The sequence below is a fragment of the Phaethon lepturus genome, unplaced genomic scaffold (assembly GCF_000687285.1).
Source record: "Phaethon lepturus isolate BGI_N335 unplaced genomic scaffold, ASM68728v1 scaffold21509, whole genome shotgun sequence".
In the NCBI taxonomy this organism is placed as follows: Eukaryota; Metazoa; Chordata; class Aves; order Phaethontiformes; family Phaethontidae; genus Phaethon; species Phaethon lepturus.
The window spans coordinates 1-20826 of NW_010563031.1; the positions used below are offsets into that span (position 1 = coordinate 1).

The window sequence follows — 20826 nt, forward strand, 5'->3', positions numbered from 1 at the left end:
GCATCACTTGTCTTTCTTGGGTTTTATTGCTTGCTCTTTGTTATTTTCCTTTTCATTACAAGTAGTTGTTGTTAATATATTTTACTTCAATTATTATACTGTTCTTATCCCAACCCATGAGTTTTTTCACTTTTACCCTTCCAATTCTCTTCCTCTCATCCTGCTGGGGTGCAGGGAGAGTGAGCGAGTGGCTCTGTGGTGCTTAGCTGCTGGCTGGGGTTCAACCACAACTTCTCATAAAATCAGGCCAAAGCTTTACAGTTTGTGACCTTTCTGAACTTCTGCAGTCTTTTCAATGAAATTACAGCTACCTTCACAATTCAAGTGACTTCTTCATGCTGATAAAGCAGTTTCTAAGGTGAATGTTGACATTTCTGTCCCATCACTCAATGAAGTCTGTATCAAATCTGTTGTATTACTCATTATTTTCTGAGAGTCCTGCTGTTTCTACACTATGTCAGAAAAGGCTCTCAGCCCTGCCCACCTCCCAGACCCTTTCCTCCATGCATGGCAGGAACCCTTTTCCTCCAGGCCAACTGAAGCTCGGAGTTTTCCCTGTTGGTTACCGCTACCTCTTGGGTGTCCTGTGCAATGTGTGTGTTGGTAGGGAGTGTTTTGTGTGACCGTGGACTCAGAGCCACTTTGTCAAGCAGGGCTATTATAGCAGTCAAAATAATAAAATAAAAAGCAAAGCAACACATTGCTGAAAGCTCGTCCAGGCATGTAGGTCTGTGTTCACTATGCTCTAACCTGCCTAATGTTTCGGTATTGCACAGATGAGATCAGTTGCCAGTCATGGGATGCTTACATTAACATTTACATACAGGTATTTCGAGAAATCAGGAATTGCACAGGCACACTCAGAAGGATTCTCTTTGAAGCCCAGTTACTCTAAATAATTTAACTTCTTAGACAGGAAGGTTGCTTGCTTCATGTGATGAAGGTGGCTGTAAAAATAGAGATAAGTTACACTGCTGGCATCACAAAAAAGTCCATCAGCAAGTTGGGATAACTTGTTATGTTGAAGCAAAAGTACCTGAAAGGAGGGAATGCTGTTGGCAAGATTATCATATATATTTTAATAATATTAATTATTATTACTGTCATCATATGACATTTATTTTACCTAGAATTTTACTTTTCAGCTTAGATGCTTTATTTGAGGGTTTAAGACTATAGTCGCTGTTCAAAAAGCACTGTAGTTCATCATTGTTTAATAATAGTTTAGATAATTGCTGTGGACCATCAAGGATTTACTGGTGGGGAATATTATGAAGTTTGTTGTGGGATGTGTCAAGATACACCAGTCTACAAAGGTTTTTATATTGATCTACATAACAGTTATGTCCATCTTTCCATAAATGACTGAGATGATTTCCATCAAGCACTAGCTTTTCTAGAGAGTTGTTGACTAAAATAGTCTCTGTGAGTGTAAAATGCCAAGTAACTTGATGAGTGGCTGAGGTTGGAAGGAAACACTGAGATCATCTAGTCCAGTCCTCTTTGCTCAGAACAGGATTAGGTAAGGCAGGTTGCTCAGGATTATGACCAGTTGGGTTTTGAATGTCTCCAAGGATGGAGACTCCACAACCTCTCTGGGCAACCCATTTCACCCTCAGTTTTTTTCTTCTGAAGACAAGGGTTATGGTTCTGCTTTTTGCTTTGTTCCCTCTACTCAGGATCCTGGTCTCCACCATCTCATGGTCACTGCAGTCAAGGTTGCCCCTGACCTTCACATCCTTGATCAGTTCTTCCTTTTTTGTAAGTATGAGTTCCAGAAGAGTGCCTCCCCTTGTCAACTCTTCAATCACCTGTGTCAAGAAGATGTCATCAATGCATTCCAGAAACAACCTGGGTTGCTTGTGCCCCACTGTGTTATGCCTTCAGCAGATATCAAGGTGGTTGAAGTCCCTGATAAGGACCAGGATGTGCAAACGGAGACATCTTCCAGTTCTCTGAAGATGTCCTCATTTATTTCTGCTTCCTGATCAAGTGGTCTGTAGCAGACCCACAACACTGTCACACATGTTGATGTGCCTGCTAGTCCTGACCCACAGGCTCTCAGCTGGCTCATGATGTTTTCTCACATACAGAATAACTCCACCACCTCACTATCCTGTCCGGTCCTTCCCAAAAAGCCTGTATCCAAGATCACAGCATTCCAGTTGTGTGAGCTATCCCCTCACATCTCTATCATCCTGATGAGGCTGAAGCCATGCAACTAGACACAGACATCAAATCCCTGCTTTTGCTCTCCATGCTGTGGGCATTAGTGTATAGTGCTTCAGAGAGACACCCACATGTGATTTCCAAAAAAGTGTGAGAGTTTCCACCATCATTCTGTCCTCTTGGCACTTCCTTATTCATGTCCATACACTTGAGGTAGACCTCCTTAAATCCTGGTTTGTTGCTTTCAAAGTCTTAAAAAAAAGATATATATAAAACTCAACTTATGGATTATCACGGCCAGAGTAAAGTAGTGCTTATCTTCACCAAGGTCCAACGCCTCTAAAGTAGGTCATTCATGAAAAGCATAATGAGAAACTAAGTCCAGTTTATGACTGGAGAAATCTAAATATTTCAAATTAGGTTGGAAACTTAAAATTGGTACCATTCAGAGCTTGACTAATGCTATTAAGAGACAAATTCAAACACAATATCCTTTATGCACCTTCAAATTTCTGTTTGCCAGTGAAGAAAAACACTGTTTGAACTTTGAAGGATTTATCCAAAATGTCGCACTGAGTTTTCAGCAAAGACATATCATTGCTGGTCTTATTTTCTGGCAAGGGCATATTATTTACTCCGGGTCTGTATCTGGTTTTGACTGATTTCCTCCTAATAGTACTGTTGTTGCTACCCTGTGATAAAGGCGATATTCTGCTGCCAGATAAAGAAATTGCACTTAGCTTAGTGAAAGACTGAGATCATCTCGCTTGATAAATAGGACTCCAAAACTCCATGTAGGAATTTTAAGATTTCTGAAGGCCTTTATATAAAGTCCTTGAACATCAAACCTCTTCAGTAGAGTTACTGGAGGGAAGCAGGTTACAGGAGTTGTCAGACATGTTTATATACCTGGGACAGCACTTTTCTGCCGTGATGAAAAAATGAGTCAAGAAGCTATAAAGGATACAGAGTAAAAACTCACCCCAGGCTGTACCTTTTGTTGAGTAGTTGAATTCAAGAGGAGCAGGTTTTATCCATAAAACCATCTAGGAGAATTCAACACCATCCCTTTCCTGGGCACCAGCTTTGGGCAGCAGAGCCCAGGTGGGACCTTGGGCAGACCCTCCCCTCCTGTGCCTGGGGATGGCCAGTCCTGGCCCCCGGGCACAGGTCCCCAGGGAGGGGCAGTCCATTTCAGCCTCTGGGGAGGTTCTTCACGGACCAGTATGGTCATGAGGCATGTGAGAAGCAACGCTCTGTGAAGAAAGGGCTGGGGTTTGGGGGGATTTGTTTGTTGTTGGGGGCTTTGAGGGTTTTGTGTGTTTTTTTCCCCCCTGGCATTACTGTAAAGATGATTCTCCTCGAGATAGTTCTGCCACTGTGCATGTGCTGGAAGAACTGTTGCTGACGGAAAATGTGCAGTTATTTCTCAAATTCAGAGTAGTTAAAGGAAATGGAAACCCAGCTGGTATTTTACATAAACATTTTTCATCAGGCAACAGTTCCCTAGGATTTGCTAAGTTAGCAAAAGAGTCATCTTCACTTTCCATCATTTTCTTGCATAAATCATGAGGCATTTCAATTGCCTTTGGATAGTGGTTCCTGTCTAGCTTTAATTTCATCAGCTTATTCAGGCCCTGAAAACAATCTTCTAAAACTTTCTTCTTACGGCTGTCTGAGAGTTTCAGTTCCGTTACATCTCCATGCTCTCCTCCCAGGTGATGCATGCTACAGCCAAGAGTGACAGAGGGATTGTTGTTCATTACAACATCAGGTGGTGCATTTTGGATACTTCAGCTCTGCCAGAATTTTGGAAATACCAAAATGCGATTCATAACAGACTTGTGACTGAGGCATTCAAGTTTCCTTTGAAAAAGAGAGTTTGATTTTGCTGTTAACAGGACTTAGCTCTAGCTTTAAAAAAGTCGTATCATAAATAGATATGGTCATGGACTGAGATATTTGTAAGACATTTGTATACCTCAGTCTTGCCATTCCATACAAACAATTTAAAACAGATAGGCTAGCAACTGAATTTGCAGTCATGGGAGCTCCTTGAAGCAGAAGGACTGCAGAGTTCTCTGGATTTTCGTTGTTACTGTAGAGAAATTAGATGCCTCTCTGCGTAAATACCAGCAGCACAGACAGTAGAGACTACTAAACAGAAATAGGATTTATTGCATTGGAAGTTGAAAATGTTGGAAACCTTTCATCTCTCTGAAAGGCTGGTCAGACTTTTGTTACTTTCATATGTTTGCATATGGGAGTGTGTTTGTATTGCTGTTATAATGTTTCAGAACCAGTTGAAGACTGTAAAAAGGCCAAAAAATTGAATGTGCCAGATCAAGTTTGTAGCACCAGCATTCAGGCATCTTTGTTTCACTGGTCTCCTCTGTTTCATTTCCTTTTTCTGGATGGAAGTATTGTGGAAAGAGAGGTGTACCAGTCTCCAAACGATAATAGTATTTTGAAGCACAATAATATTTACAAAGCCCCAAAAAATTAGGAAATGTTTAAGAACTTTATTATACAAAATAATATGTGCATATGGTTAGAAAGAAGCTATTGAAAAGTTGCAGACAAGATTCAGACAGAGAAACATACTAAGAAGAAAAAAGGGGAAGAATGTGAGATGAAAGAGGTGAAAGGACTATCATCAAAAGATAGTCATTAAAATTGTGATTAAGTGGTAACGTGATAGCTATTCAGCTGGTTTGACCACAGAGAAGATTGTGCTTTGCAACTGAAATGTAATAAAACTGGATTTAAGAATATAAAGAAAAAACAGACATATAAAAATATTTAATAGAAACATTTGAATTTTACAACAGTCTGAAATAAAGATGAGAAATATCCATAAAGCAAGCGTACTAGGCTTCAATGGCAGCACTCAATATTTGATTAATATTGATTTGTCTAAACAAATACACTTTTAAGAAATAGTGGAAAGTTCTTATGTTTTTCACCATGACAGGGTTACCTGGGACACTTCATATGTCAATCTCAGTTTGTGTAATACTAAAAAGCATACTTTTTTATAGAATATTTTTCCTGAAGCATAATGATTTTCCAGTCAGGAGCTGTAAAGATTGATTCCAATGACACATACACAAAGATATGTGTGAATAGAAATCAGTGTTAAGGAAGAGCAGACAGCCTCTGATTTCTCAAATTGTTGGCAGCACGGCATGTGCTTTAAAAAATGAAAATACTCATCCTCTTTAACGCTCTGCCATAAAAGATGTCATTCCAATAACAGTTAGGAACAGATAAATACATCATGATGGCAAAACTGGAAGCTGTCATCTACTGATCAACTGACCCAGAGGGGCCAGCGTGTAGACAGAAGTGATCTGTGTGTCCTGGAGTAACTGGAAGCCACACTGACTTTAATAGAGTCATTTCTGTACTTAGCTGGTGTAGGAATATTAGTTCTAATGACAAAATATGGCCAAGTGGGATACAGCAACACGATGGGCTGTTACACCAGGAAAGATCACAAAGCTGATGACCCATTCGGGAGGTAAAGTACAAAAGAGAGAAAATGATCTGAGCGTTGGGCCCACAGAACTCCACGCTTCCCTGCTTGCCCTTATGTACATATAAACAAGGTCCAATGAACTCCAGCCCCAAGCTTTCCTTATGTACGCGTGCATTTATGTCTATTGCTCTTATAAGTCTTAAAAATAGAGTACATAACGGGCACCTCTAGAAACTTCACTGATTATTTAAAATATTATTCTCCAGGGCAAAGCTGACAATTTTCCAGTGAAGAGTTAGCAAGTAAGATAAGCATGACTTTGAAATGCCCGTACTAAATATTCTAAATAAAAGTATAAATAAATTTTATTTATTTTATGTACAAAGCCTGTAGCTTTGTACATAATTGCAGCTGCATAATTCCCACAAGTGTCAGAGAGCTTTAACAGCTCCTTGTCTTTTCCTTCCCTTGGACAAGTTATTTAGAGAAAGAAAGTGCCCAGATGGCTGAAACTTGTTCCAGTCTCAGTTTTGGTGGCATTTGGGAAATTGTATTGCTTACGATTATGTTTGATGTTATGAAGTTACTTTATAGCATTGACACTGAAAACGGCTGTATCATTAGCGAGTCCCTCAGTGAGGAGGCAGCTCACCGAGGTGTGTATAAAAGCCTCATAAAAGAGGCAGAGACACATAAGCTGGGAGGGCGCGAGAAGCAGGCAGGCTTTTAGAGCAGGAGAAGCTGACTGCTTCGCTCCGAGCCGTCAGACAGGGCAGGCCGTGGGCTTTCTGCCTGCTGAGCTGAGCAATAACGACCAACAGACACCTAAGGAAGGGTGAAGAGGACAGAGGGACCTCGCCTGCGGGGAGCTGGATGATTTCTGCTGACATACGCTATTTTTCATTTTGCTTTTTTAGTGAAAGGAGTGGGGTGTTCCCGTCATTGCTGGGATTGTGGTATGTTACCTGCAGAGCCGGGAACGTCACAGCTTCAGTGGGATTCAAGGAGTGGACATGTTTAAGTAACACTGGACCCAGGAGAGCACTAACAAGAAAGCAGAGCAGCTTTCAGGAGGAAGCTTGAAACAGAGAATCTGCACCATGGGAACGTATCCAGATCACTCAGAAAAATGCAGGTCTTTGACTACTGGACAACCTCCAGAGCTGAAGTCCCTAGAGGTTTAAATACATCACATCCAAAGGCTGGATGCAATGCTCCAGGACCACCCTGACAGTAGGGTGTGTGCAAGGTTTTTCCTGCTACCAAAGGAAGGTGAATATTTGTTTCCTTCCCTCCCTGATAATCAGGGCCGTAACTTGCTCCTGTGTGGCACAAGCTGTTCCCACTGCACCCAGATTTCACCATGAATTTGAATGAATCCTCTGAACATCTCTTCCACTCCACTAGACACAACTGTATACCTAAGGACAAATTCACAAGTTGTAGGATTTGCAGCAGACCCCGAGCAGGGAAAGACAACCAAGAACTAAGGAAGAAAAAACACCCCAACAGTCTAAAGTGATTAACTGCAATTCACTAACCTTGCATAATCCCACCCCTTATCAGAAAAGAAGCAAAAAAACCATTTTTTCATTGTATTTGCCACTGACATGAGGGCAGGGATCGATCTTGGTCCCATTGTATTCAGCTCAATGGACATAAACACACCAACATCTGCTCAGACTGGTGGTTAGATGCATAAATGGCAGGAGGTGGGCAGGATTGCAAGCACGCCTCTTTCCCAAAACACATCTCCTACTGCTTGGCATAAGGATGTCTCCACTCAATGTGCTGCCTGTTCTGAACTCCACCTTAAGGTGTCTTTCTCTGTCTGATGCCCTGTAGAAGAAACCTGGCTGGAGACTGTGAATTCAGCTCCCGTAGTTGGGTGTTGCCTTAAAGATCATTGTCTTTTGGGGCTTACATGCCTCGGCCCCTTTCAGGATTCCCCTCAGCTGGGCTGGAAGTAACTAACCTTATTGTACCAGGGTATCTGATCGGCCAGCTTCTATGGTAGTTTCACGTAGGGAAGGGAGCCAGATAAAGCCATAGCTGACGTGGCTGAATACCAAGGCCCACAGGGGGAGAAAACCTAGGAGAATTATCCTAATCGTTGCATGCAGCCAACGTGAGAAGGGTAGAATCACCTGAAACGATCAACAGCAATATCTCATCAATAATTTTAACAGCTTGAATATTGACTGGGCACTCTTCTGGGAGATCCCAAGAGATCTCTGTTTGGCAAGATGAGGCTCCCCATGTCTTTCATCTCGTTATCTCAAAGCACTTTACAGACACAAAATGATTTGCAAAGCAATTCTCATTATCTGCAATGCACAGATGATTAAGGCAAAGAGTCGAGAGGCTTAGAGAGTACTCCTGGGTCACTCAGAATGATCAAACAAAAGTCCTACACGTAAGCAAGAAACACTCTTAAAAGCAGAAATTTTTTGGAACCTTAAGGTGATGCCTTTCCCTGTATCTCTCTTAAGCACCAGCTGGCTGCATTGTCCCAAAAGTGGGGGCAGGCATTGCCTTTCTGCTGCCTGGGCATGCTGTGCCTGGCCCCCAGGCCCTTCCCTCTGGGCACAGCACAACTGGCTTCTCCCCCTTTCCTCCAGGCCAGGCCAAAGATCGGTGAAGCTCGATCACGGCTGCCTCTTGGGTGTCCTATGCCATGTGTGTGCTGCCGGGAGTGCTCTGTGTGGCCATGGACGCACCGCCAGACACTTCACTAGACGGAAGTGGTAGGTGTGGTGAGCATCCCAGTAAAATAAATGTTTCATGTTTGCTGCCACAATGATGCTAATAACATAAATAATAAATAGGAAATCATGTGAATCTCTGTAGACCAGCATAGATAGTGTCTGTTTGACCCCAGGAGGTGCTGGCTCTTTTTGGATGCCAGGAAGAAAGGCAGAAGCACTCTCAAGAAAGTTAACCATATTATTAATGCCCCACAAAAAGTGATAACAAATTATAATATCTTATGTCCTTTCTAATGCTGGGAATACCAAAATGATACAGCATCAGACAGACCTCTGACCATGGCATGACACACTGCTCAGACTCCCCACCTGTGATGAGGTCCAACAGCTTGTTGTTTTTAGGGTTTTCATAGGATTTCCTTAGAAGGGAAGCAGTTCTATTCATCATTTTTACTGTGATGCCAAAAGATGTGTATATGAAAAGATGCTGCTTCAAGATAAAATCGAGGACATGCTGGTGGTACCATCGCTGGTGACAAGTGGGTGCTGCCTACAGGCTCTTCGGTTACAACTAGCCAGCTGTGCTTATCCTAGAGCAAGGGATGTGGGTGGGACAGCACAGTCCTCAAGGCCAAGTTATACGTGTAGTACAGCATGGCACAACACGAGCCTGCGCTGCTCAGGTCAACTGCTACGTGGATCACTACCTCCTCCATGTGTAATGGTCTGCCAGGTGGGACCCCCACAGGGTTATTGTTTATGTGGTTATATGGAGCTGCACAGCAGTCCGTTGTTGCTGCCTGTGGTATAACGGTGTTAGCAGGCTGTGTCCACTTGATGAAATCATTATTTTGTCAATTTGCCTTTTGACTATATGTCTTTTCAAGCCTTGCAGATTCACTGACTCTCTTAGCATGATCAAGGTACTGAGGACAGCCTTTTTCAATAGCACATCCCACAAAAATCGCGGAAATCCTCTTAAGCCTTATCAGCAGAATGAGCCAGGAGTCTCCAGGAGCATCAACAGTCATGATAAGGCCAAAACTCTGCTCGTACAGCGTCACACGAGTACATGCACTGAAGGTTGTTAAGTCAAAGGCTTTCACCTTGTTGCTTTTCACAACTAGTATAGTAAGTATGCTTCAGTGGGATTTCTTACCTGTTTAATGTGGGATACACCAAGATGTGTTAGGTTATTGAGATGCTTTAAAAATGTATGTCTTTCCCTTATCTATCTGCTGCCCCATAAAACTTTGAAGTGGTTTCCGTTGAACGCTGATTCCTCAGGAGGATTGCTGCTTGCGTGGTTGTCTCCTCATGTAGAAAATGCATTCCAAGACAAGCTGAAAACCTGCAGATGAGGGAGATTTTCCATAAACACCAACTGAGATGTGAGTCCTGCCTGTCGTGGCTCAAACCTAATACTTCTAGACTTCTAATTTCTTGTAATGCAAAACTACAGGTAAAATCCAATATACTGTTTGATAGACAGATTTAAATATTTGAAATCACATAGATCGAATTCAGTGCCATTCAAAGCTTGACTAACGCAATTTGTAGACAAATTCAATCAGGTAATTTCCCCAAAGCTTATTAACTGATCTGAGTTTGAACTGATCTGAGTTAATGAACATGAGGCTTTTGAAGCTCATATCCAGTGCTTTGCAAGTTCAGCTATGCTGTGGTCTAAGAGCAGATAAAATAAATAGTCCATGTTTTTGTTCTAGGAAGTGCATAGAAGCTCAACTAGTCATCTTTTCACAAAGTTAAATGGAATTTTTCCACAACAAATTCTATCAGGCTAGTCTTATCTTGTCCTAAAAGTGACATCTTGCAAATTAATTTCTGTGAGATTATTAACAGTTTGAAAGATAAAAAAGTCGTGTTTTTCCTAAAGTTGATGCCAGAATAAAAAAGCCTGACTTTTTAAAGGGAAACAGAGTTTTTGCGTGATGTTCAGATAGGTCTTCAAAAATGTAACATGGAAGATTTAATCATTTTGAAGATACTAGAGAAAAAAAAGACTGTATGAGGTTTAGATACTGTCAGTATATTTTTTTCTCAAAATTTAAAGATAGCTTCATCCAGAAAGGTCAAACTCTGCAAGAATTTTTCAAAAGCCATTTCATTCCTTAAATAATTAAATGTAAGGCATAAACCAGTTTGCTGGGGCATGCTATGAAGCCAGGTGGCAGGTACAACAGTTAGAGAAGGACTAGTAAGAATTCAAGTGTTTAATTTGTTAAAGGTTTTGCAAAGCCAGCAAATCCTTGGATGGAAGTGCCACCCATGCAGGACTCATACAAAATGAGCATTACAGCACCTCAGATAATGCCTGCTTAGATCAAGAGCTTCTATATTAAACGGTGTATTTAAGTCCTATCAATGAATGCTCTTTATTTAGTTAAGCAAAGGTAAAGTTCTGTTCCTGAGGAAAGCAGATGGAGAGATGCTCTGGTAAAGCTGCTGAAGAAGAAAGAATCATTGAATCAGTGAGACCTAGAACACCCCGTGTCCTGAATAAAATTTTTTTCCATGGGAATTGCTGTAGTAGCAGTTCTTGCTCATACAGTGCTCCTGTAAACAGAATTCCCGGAGCCAACACCCGGTAGTGCAGAGAGCACTGCTGACATTTAGTCCTAGTGCAGCAATGGGAGATGAAAAACCCTTGGGTACCTTGTGCGGATTGCTATTGGGATGTAATTTCCCCGATTCTGTTAAGCTAAAAAAAAAAAAGGAATAAGATAAAGAATAACCCTAACCATAATGTGTCAAGTAATTCCTAAGACTTGTGAACTTCTGAAAGATGTCATCAGAAACTGCTTTGATATGACTATAGGCAAACATCAAACTGACAGCATTATCATTTATTTCCATTTATTGTTAAAACCTTCAAGCTTCAGTGAAAGACTGTGAAGGATGATTTCTACTTCTACAGTACATGGTAGTTTTCTGGGGTAATACAAGATTTCTGGTCGGTGAGGATCAAGAAGAGCAAGCAAAACAGACAGTATTGGATGCAGCCATTTTACTTCAAGGGAAAAACAGTCTGAACAGGTTTTCTCAAGAGAGAACAGCTGGATGAATGGCCCATTAATAACAGCAGTAATATGATAATTCTGTCCCATAGTTCTAATAATTGCATTCTAGATAATTTTAATTACACAAAGCATGCATTTATAAAAAGGTCACAACAAAAATTGTTAGCTACTTTATAAATATCATGGATTCTAGTTATTTACGGATGTAATAAGTTTTTCACTCCCAAGGTTAAGAAGATTTTGTTGAAGGAATGCATATAATCTTGGGCTGTTTTCGTGGGCAGTATTTAACATTGTTTATACTGCCTGATCGGTCACATTGACACATAGTCTGGCACAACAGGAATAATTTGGACAGCAAAACAGTTGGTGGTGAGGACCCACTGTCCACATTATATGCATTTTAGGGAGGTTTGTTTGAGAGACATGCTGTAGTCTAGTCTTTAAACTGAATGCCTGCTAGCTGTGCTTCTGCATAATGTCCCACAGCTTTGTTTGAGCTGAGAGGAAACCACAGGATGTGTTTCAAGACCGTCCCACATGGTGAACTGAAGCACAGCAAGGACAAACAAATGGGACAGTTGCTTCCCATTGCATTCAGTCTATGTCTAAACAAATACGCTGCTGTAGATACAGCCTGTGACAAGAAATGGGCATATTTGTGGTTTCCTGCCCTAAAAATGTTCAGCTCTATGTAGCATGTCTAATCTGAGGAATGACGTCTATCTGCTGGACATGAGTTACTGAAGCAGAGAAGTGACATAGGTATCCTCTCCAGGGGAGTGTCTTCAGCTTGACCTTATTCCTTTTTTTTCAAGGACACGGTATATCAGTTAGCTGCACTGGACGCTGGTCGGGAATATCTTGTTAGGACTTTCTCCAAAACCTGTTCAAGAAAGTGCAAAGCCCCCTGGAACTATATGCACCAAGGGACTTCCCCATCATGTTACCTGCTTCAATGGACGTAGAGGGAAATTACTCTGTGATAATTGTTCACACTACGGTTAGAAACCTCTGAAATACAAGGATACATTCTGAGTCCTTGGGTCTGTCCACACTGAAGTCAGAAGTTTAAAAAGAGTTAGTAATGGGCATTAACTGAAAATGGATAACACCCCATCTTGTTCAAAAACATAAAAAAGTCAAATATTTTAATCTTGTTGAAGACATAGAGAACTGAGTTTTTTGGAACATAAACTGCAGCTCTTTCCATTAACAGATAGGTGAACTGAGTAGCATTTCAAACTATACTAGTCTTTGTAAGCACAGCTAAAATATGTTTATGTAAAAAAACATTATATGCCTACATGTTTTTAGAATCATAATATACTTTTCAGTTGCTCGTATATTTTAGACTTAATCTGAAAAAAGAGGTGGTTTAGCATTAATGGATAAGAGATGTATGTATGAAAGCATGTTCTGAGGATCAAATTTTAAAGTGAAAATTATCAGAAAAGACACAGAAAGTAATTCTTCTAGGTGATTTCAAAAAGCATAGGAAAGAGGATGGGACCCCATAAGCTCCTAGACTCCTAAAACTCTTCAAATGTTGATAGTAGAAGTTGGGAAATAAATTAATATGGGTAAATGGCAGGGGGTAGAGAGAAAGAAAGGAAACTAAAGGAGCAATAAGCAAAAGCTTTAATAAAAATGTTGTTCTAGATTCTTACACAGCAAGAATGAACTAGTGGAAGAATATAATCTCCACTCAAATCCTATAAGATCTAGCAAAAAAGTGCATTTAATGCATCAAAAAGGATGAGTAGAAGTGTTCTGTTTACAGAATGGTCTGTAGGATAGGTGACATATATGTATAAATTTCAGAAAAACAGAAGATCAACATTCAATATAAGTGCAAAGTTGTCTAATCGAGCCATTAAAAAAGACACACAAACGATTCTTATTCTTTTCACTGCCACTGAATTACCTGGGTGACTTCTTAACCCAGGCTGGCTCAGGACGCGGCGGCAGAAGTTGTTCTCAGCTGTCCGCTCATGAGGGTGAAGGCTCTCCCGAACACATCTCTGTGGCTGGTGCTGGTGCCACTTACCCAGCAGCTACTAATTCCCGGTAGGTCTGGTCACTGCCGGGCTCAGCAAAGTCTCGGATTCCCGGCATCACTGGGCATGCTGTTGGAAAATAGACTTAGAGCTCGTGAGTCCTTCCCCGGGCCGTCTTTCAAAAGGAGGGGCAGAGGAGCAGGCAGCCTGCCCGCAGGCAGCCCAGGGGCATCAGGGCGGCAGCTCTCGCTCCTCCCCACCCGGGCCAGGCAGTGCCAGCGGCATCTGGCCGCGGCTCAGTGCCGCCTGCCCGGGTGACCCATCGTCCGCGCCGGCTCTGGTATCGGCCTTCGTTGACTTGTCGCAAGAAGAGACAGTTGGCTCTAAACTGGGGGAGGTCCTGTCGGAGATGAACATTCTGGTAAACTGCTCAGCAGACACAGCGAAAACCACTGCAAAGGCAGACGGTTTTGTCACTCGCTGCACGCTCCTACTCCTTCGCGTGCCTTGCGCCGCTCTGGGTGCCCATAGCATAGAAAGGCTGCATCAGCTTATAGAGTGCTGTGGTTACCATCTGATAGCCACAGACATAGGACTTTGTTGCATACACTCATGACTTTACTGGCTCACTCCTAAAGCAGAGGAATCTCAGAGGCGACTTAAAGGAGCACTCTTTGGGCTCAAATCCTTAAAAGTACCGAGGTGCGTAAATTCACATTTCGGAGGAAGCAGCATACCGAGTGAAGTCCAGGAGCTGGTTCTTGGGCACTTAAACTGCAGCTGTGATGTAAGCACCAAATTCAGCAGAGAGATCCAAAATAATCTCTCCCCACTCCCAAATACATCTCTGGCATCTCCGATTTTGAATGAGAGAAAGCTTGCGCGCAGAGGTGTATCACCTCAGCTGGACAGGCCGTCTCTGTGCCTGAGTCCTCTCTGAGGCTATTGGGGAGCCAGAATTTCAGCAGTGTCACATTTTGGTCTCTTTGCTTCTATTTGCTCAGTGCACAGACTACATTTTAGAAGAGCAGTGAAGTGGTAGCCTTTTCATTTTCTTTCTAGCAGCGGCATCCTTCCCATCCCATTCCCATCCTTCCCATCCCTGCCTGTCTCTTCCCCAGAGACAACTGCATACCTGGCTTAAGGAGGGAGTGTTGTTCTCTGCAAATACCTCCTGGGTGGTTTGTAAGCAGCACTTGGTGACTCCAACCTCCGTGTGGATGGTGAAGAGTGAACAGTGGTACACTTTTCTTTCTCCTAAAAGAAGAAAACTAGATGCCTAAAAAAATCATTAACACAAATTAAGCTATTCAAATTTTCATGTAGAAAGGCAGGCTTAACTATTTGGGTTTTTTTCACTAGAAAGGCAGCCTGGTTGATCCAAGCTTGTTCCTCACTTTAGTAAGGATAGAAGAAGATTCCCTTCCCCTTATCTCTGCCCAGGCTCAGTGTTTGAAGTCAGTAACAGAGCCGACAGGTTATGGTGACCAGGATTCAGTTCCCTTCTCTGCATACGGGTACATCAACACACAGATCTCTGAAGCAAAGGGTACAGGATATTCTGAATTGCTCCTGAATAGGTGCTTCTGCTCCCCTTTGCGCTAAGGAATCTAATATGACATATTTATTGGAAGAGTAATAACAGTTTGGGGGTTGTTTGCTTTCCAATTCTGTACAGACTTTTTTCAAGATGAAAAATTAGGATGTTTCATTTCAAAATTGTCACAACAAAATGTTTTCACTCATTTCAATTTTTATCTTCAACATCTTCTAGCTTATTGAACAATGCTCATAAACCTGATGTGCGGAGAGGTATTCGGAATACTTAACCAAATATTCAGCTGCTATTGTAGCCAGGCTCACTCCTGTAACTTTTCAGTTCAGACAACTTTAGGGAAGTGAGTCTTCTGATTATAAACTGAAGCAAACATTCAAAGCAGCTCCAACAAATTTGCATTATGATGGGAGGAGCGTTAGCACTTATCTACTTTCTGTGGGCACAGGATAGTATTTTCATACTATTAAAAAATATTCTGTGTCTCTGATACCATCACACTGGTTTGAACATGAGCTACAGTTTGATGAAAATGGGGTAAAGAATTGCTTTTCAGTGTTTGCTCAGGGTGTGAGGGGAACATTTATGACAACAAGAATGTCTCAGCAGCAGTGCTTTAGCCAGGCAGAAAATAAAAAGGAATGTAGGAGATTTTTTTATCTTCATCTTATTTTTGTATTTTTTTTTCACATTTGGGGTTAGTATCACAAATCCTCCTATAACATAAGATGTTATTAAATAATATTTCTGAGCTTGTCTCCTATTTCCTACACGGATAAGTATTCATCATTTAGGTTGGGAAAGATATGTGCCAGGCTAAAGCAGGAAATGCCTGTGATTTCATGTGATCCATGCATCTGCAATTTTATAGATGTTCCTGGGTTTCATGGACATGAGCTATGGGTTGAAACTTGAAAGGATGGTCCAACCAGTGCAGTCATCATATGCCCTTAAATAGGGCAGGTTTTAAATCTAGAAAAAAACTGGCAGCAGGTTTTAAATCCAGAAATTGTGGAGCCTACTTCAGAGGCAGATTTCAAAAAGTATTGAGAGGCTTAAATTTATCTGGATTTATGGAAGAATTTGCTAGCTCACAGTGCAATTCACTCTGGAACATCTTGAAGGTCTATTGCATGCTAATAAAAACCATGAACCTCATCAAAGTTTTATGCCAAGGTTCTGCTTGAACAGTTAAGGTAAATGGGAACCTGCACAAATAGGTTAATCAAACTTACCTGTCAAACACAGGCTCATTCATTCACAATTTCTTTGTCAGGCATTGATTTTATTATCAAAAAAAAGGGTTAAAACCGTATGAAGCAGGCATGGCAAACCAGAAAAGCACTGTACCAGAATATTAAAATGATACTGTCGACTCAAGCCTTCTAAATTACATGTACAGACAAAGCCTTTAGGACTGTCCCTCCCCACAAAAATAGACAAAGATACCAATCAGCCAGGGGAAAACGTCCTCCAAAAATGGACCGACAGCAATTGAGCTGCTCCTACTGTGTTATGCCATGCAAGAGGTGAGTCAACTCTAACTCACAGGAGGGTGCCAACCAAGGGCAGCCACCTGAAGAAAAGAATGTCATCAAATACCAAAGTGGTGCCTGGCCTTCAGCAGCTTAAACAAATTTTCATCACCAATAATCTAGACCATATGTGTCCAACGTTGTCCCTACCTACAGCCTGGGGCAGGCATGCTCCGTAGTGTATCACATACCTTCCCCTTCCAGGTCTGGGGACCTGCTGGAGGGCACCAATCTCCCTGTCTGGCTGCAGTTCTGGATTTCCTCACCGTGGGAACCCAGTGGTGTGCAGATGTTGTGTATACCCAAGTCTTTTCTCCCCCTGTGCAGTCAGAATATGTCCACGCAGCTTTCATGAAGCTGGAATAGGGACTGCCAACATGTCCCTGTTCAAACACACATGTTGAAAACACACCAAAGGCAGAAGCAAGTGTCTAAATGACTTTGAAAGAAAATGCTTCAGAAAAGGTCCAGAAATTAGACAGACTAACTGTATAAAGAACATCCATACTCAGAGAAGATAGCAACAACTGATCTCCAAAGTTATTCAGAAAAAAAAGGAAGGAACTGTACTGATAACTGTATTGCAGATGAAGCCACAGCAGCTGCTAGAAAAGCAACTGACTGGATAAATAAATCCTTTACTAGACATTACATTGGTAAAATGCATGCAATTCCTCTTAATCCAGACAACTAGCCAGAAATTCAAGTTTTATAGATTACTCCAGATAGTGGGAGAACCTGATGTTTGAGTCGGGCATTTTCTTATTCTGATTGCTCTGCAAAGCTTTTATGCGTAAGAATGGACAAGGTCTTGTTTCCTTGGCCACAACAAAGATGGTCTCAGACACTGTAGACATATTTCCCTTTTCTCAGCACAAAAGTCCTCTTGGACAGGACCCGCAAAGACTCTTGCTGGCTCCTTCCCCATTCCACAACGATGCCCTTGCTGTCTTTGCAGTCTTCTCCTACGAGCTGTCACACCGCTCAGCTCTCCCTCTCCTCATCACGCACCCACGCGTGTGGAGACACTTACCTGCTTAGGACTATACTCAGTAAATCACCTATTTCCACGCAGTTTGAAATTCCTGAGCTGCCTTTTCCTTTCTTGTAGAAATCAGTGATGGGTGGTTGGAGAGCACTATTTACCTGCTGGCTTTCAGGGAAGAATTTAACGACTACTCATAATCACTTTATTTAAAGTGGTGATGCCCAATGGCTTCAGCAAGGTGTAACACAGGCTGCAGTAGCAGATGCATCTGACCTTGTCTGAGACATAAGGATATCTGATAGTGCAGAAATTCACTACTACTCAGCTATCTAAACATGCAGATAGGTATCAAGTGGGATTTACAAACATGCTGACACCTACATTATAACGCTGCCCCTCAGGACCTGATTCAAAGCCATTGTAGTCCTGGAGAAATTATCATTGACTTCATTAGGATTCGGTTTAGATTACCGTTGCACACTCCTTTGCTGCCCTTTGTTGTCTCTGTTCCTGTGACTTAAATTGTTCCCTCATGGCATTGCAAAAAAAAAGATGGAAATGTTAGCATCAATGCATGGGAAACTGAATACTGGTCCTCCTGCTTTTGACAGTGCCTGCTCAATACAAAAATAAAAATATTTTTTTTAAACATTAATAGAATTGTCCTGTTCATAACTTTAAGATATCACTACATCTTTAAAACAAGTTATCTAATCCAAAAGTGAAATATCCCAACTTGTCTGAAGAGGAATAAGTGTGTATGCCACTTGCAAAAATAGTGAAACCTTACTAACTGGAGTAGGCTGACTGAAAAACTATCCCATGTTCCTGCAGTAAACATGTCCATGGAAACCATGTGCAAGAATTTGATTTCTACATCACTGTAGAAAGATTTGGTAAATCTTTTCCAATATATCAAAATGTCTGATGACAAGCAGTTAATGTCAAAATCCCCTTCTCTAGCTGTCCTAGGCACCAAACCAAATACAATAATTAAAACATGACAGTATCAATCCACTTGCAGAATAAATAAGGGGACAAGGTTTTTTTAAGAGTATGTGACTGGATAGTGTCTGAATTGGGAAATGAAAGAAAAATTAAAGGGAAGATGGAATCAAAAGCTAAGAAACAGGAACCAGTTATTTTACAATTTTATAGTGTTGGAGAGAGGAGAAGGAAGTTACATTGAAAACAAGTGTAGAGGCACACGATTGTTCTGCAATGGTGAAGAGATAAGTTTGAATTTAAAAGAGCTTAAACCTGTGATTGTTAAAGAAGAATACTGCATGGAGAACTGCTCCAGACCCGATGTCCACCCCCAAGCTCATTGCTATAGGTTCTTACCCACAGGGTAAGTAGCCTGACTGAAGAGCTATTTCCAGCATCGTCTCTGCTTGCGGACAGCGGAGAGGAACTGGCCACAGAAAGGCTGATCTCGGCAATGGAGAACTGCTGTGTGTGGGCATGTCCCAGCACAGTGTGGGGAAGGCAGAGGCTGGCCGTAAGTGGAGGAGGGATCTCACTAGTGGAAAGAAGTAAGGGTGTCGGTCAGATAAGCTTGTTCTCTTTGGTCTGCCTCCTCAGTTTTAAATACACGGGCACGAAAAATTTTCTGTGGCCGTGTGGGTTTTCTGGCTGTGCGTCTCAGATGCACCTATGAAGTGGTGCAGGGCAACCAGCCACATCTACAGCACACGTGTACAGCATGCACGTCACAACTGTGCAACAGCTCCAACATCACTGAGAAATGTCAGATTTCCTGCGAAAAAATTCAATAGCCATTCAGTCCATGAGCAGTAAACCTGACCCACCTCAGAAGTATTAGTCGGATAGCACACGCACTGTGCGTATGTTTGGGACACTCACCACAAGGTTCTGCATAGTTGGCTTGGTCGAAGATTTACATTACAGATGTTTGCAAACTCCGGGCTGTGAACAAGCTTAGCAGTTAGCCTTAGGTGCCCGTCTAAGAGATAAAGTGTACCACTGATGTAGGATTCATTTGGTAAAACACAGATGTCTACATTTGACTTTTTCACAAGTCCCTTTGCAAATGGTGGAGACAAAATGGCACTTCCAAAAGATAAGTTTTCTCCTTCTAAAGTAGGTGCTGGAACAAGGTAGGATGACTACAGCGGCTATGCTGCATACAGCAGTTCAACAGGCACGTGTCCAAAAATGACAGCATAAAACTTCAACAAAATGGAAATTTATATAATTTCTGAATTGGGATTTAGTCTATAGAATTGAGAAAGGCCAATTAAAAATATTTTAACTACTCCCTCCTGGCCAGGGACGCCTCTGGCAACTGCCACAGGGCCATGGCCACAGCACCTTTCATGTGTTTCTTGTGGGTGCAAACACTGCCTTTCTGCCACCCAGACATGCTGTGCCCAGCTGCTCGCTGTGGCCATACCCAGCTCCCAGACTCTTCCCTCCGAGCAAAGAAGGACCCACTTCTCCCCCTTTCCTCCAAGCCAGATCAAAGCTCAGTGCTTTCCTGGCTGGTCACCACTGCCTCCTGGGTGTCCTATGCAATGTGTGTGCCTGGTTGACTGCGTTCATGCAAATTATACAATTACAAGATAGGAGTTTTGGTTTTCTGGAATGAACAGGTGTAACAAAAACAATCAAATCCCCTTTTGATTTCAGGGAATGTGTATAATTTCTGATAGGAATGTTGTCTAAGGCTTGCAATTGGTTACAAATCAGCTCTACATATAGTGGACTGCAACTCTGTTCGTTAATAGAAATTTTAGCAATTTTGCTATGTCTCAGAATCAGAATGTGAAGCAGCTGTGTGTAATTGTGTCGTAGTCTTTAACTGTATAGCCATCTGCAATCAGTTCTGACAGATCAAGTGGCTTCATGGATTTAAAGTAGCTAAGTTTCTCCCAGATGAGAGTGTGTACTCAGTTGTTATTGAGATACAGTTCATTTAAGCTCCTTGGCAGATTTTCAAATGCTGTCAGAGGCATATATAAAAGTCCATTATAAGAACAGTTAAAATGTGTCAGGTATTTGAGGTGCTTAAACCATCCTATATAATACATGTCTCCATTTCCCCATACAATAACGAAATAGTTCTCCTTGAAGGCCAATTTTTGAAGGGAAGAACTTATTTCAGATGTTGCTGAGGGAGAAATCTCATTCAAGTTTAAATTTAAAATCTTTCCTTCAGGAATGTTTTCTATAAATAGGAGGTTCTGTTCCAAACATGCCAACAAAAAGTTTGTTATAGTTGTTTGTTATAGCTGAGGTCTAATACCTCAAGGTTATGTAATTTGTAAATGCAAAATAACTGGTGAAACCCAACTTGTCAAGAGATACGTAAATATTACAGATTAAG

General features: G+C 41.7%; 1 protein-coding gene across 1 annotated transcript; it reads right to left on the minus strand.

The window, feature by feature from the left end:
• Nucleotides 1–484: 484 nt before the first annotated feature.
• On the minus strand, nt 485–13517 carry LOC104626534 (toll-like receptor 8; the record flags this gene model as incomplete). Its single annotated transcript, XM_010294477.1, is given in 10 exon segments — nt 485–655; nt 775–871; nt 971–1074; nt 1127–1330; nt 1676–1811; nt 2546–2599; nt 2601–2661; nt 10282–10400; nt 11035–11080; nt 13450–13517. Coding segments are annotated over 10 exon segments (1060 nt in total), but the record flags the coding sequence as incomplete, so codon positions are not given.
• Nucleotides 13518–20826: the final 7309 nt, after the last annotated feature.